The following is an 855-nucleotide window of genomic DNA, read 5'->3' on the forward strand; positions in this document are numbered from 1 at the left end:
TTGGCTTATGGCATGGATAAGACCGATGATAAAATGTAAGGTGTATATATTTTTTGAATTCTTCCCTCTTTTTCTCAACTATTATACACCTTAGCATTGCTGTTTATGATTTGGGTGGCGGAACATTTGATATATCAATTTTGGAGATTCAAAAAGGAGTGTTCGAAGTGAAATCTACGAATGGCGACACCATGTTAGGTGGCGAAGATTTCGATAATGCAATTGTTGACTTTTTGGTTAGCGAATTTAAACGTGATACCGGCATTGATATAACAAAGGATTCGATCGCAATGCAACGTCTTAAGGAAGCTGCCGAAAAAGCCAAGTGCGAATTATCTTCCTCGCATCAGACCGATATTAATTTACCTTACCTAACTATGGATACCTCAGGCCCTCAGCATATGAATTTGAAAATGACTAGGTCTAAATTGGAAAGCCTAGTAGGCGAGTTGATTAAGCGTACCATACAACCGTGTCAAAAAGCTTTGTCTGATGCTGAGGTATCTAAATCTGATATCGGGGAAGTGTTGCTGGTTGGTGGGATGACAAGAATGCCTAAAGTGCATTCGACTGTTCAAGAATTGTTTGGTCGTCAACCATCACGTTCTGTAAACCCTGATGAAGCCGTAGCCGTGGGAGCAGCTGTCCAAGGAGGTGTTTTGGCTGGTGATGTTACCGACGTTTTGTTATTGGACGTTACACCTCTGTCGTTAGGTATTGAAACTTTGGGGGGGTGTTTTTACCCGTCTAATCTCTCGCAACACAACAATTCCCACTAAGAAATCCCAGGTATTCTCGACTGCGGCTGATGGGCAAACTCAAGTAGAAATTAAAGTACATCAGGGTGAACGTGAA

General features: G+C 41.6%; 1 protein-coding gene across 1 annotated transcript in view; it reads left to right on the forward strand.

Annotated features, from left to right (window-relative positions):
* The window catches only part of LOC119635959 (heat shock 70 kDa protein cognate 5), a 4,089-nt gene that overhangs the window by 1,884 nt on the left and 1,350 nt on the right, over positions 1-855 (forward strand). The window contains 3 exon segments of the mRNA XM_038031005.1: positions 1-35; positions 95-728; positions 730-855. The exon segment at positions 1-35 is cut by the window's left edge and continues 101 nt beyond it; the exon segment at positions 730-855 is cut by the window's right edge and continues 321 nt beyond it. Coding sequence (XP_037886933.1) covers positions 1-35; positions 95-728; positions 730-855 — 795 coding nt within the window.

The sequence above is a fragment of the Glossina fuscipes genome, unplaced genomic scaffold (assembly GCF_014805625.2).
Source record: "Glossina fuscipes isolate IAEA_lab_2018 unplaced genomic scaffold, Yale_Gfus_2 27, whole genome shotgun sequence".
NCBI classification, from domain to species: Eukaryota; Metazoa; Arthropoda; class Insecta; order Diptera; family Glossinidae; genus Glossina; species Glossina fuscipes.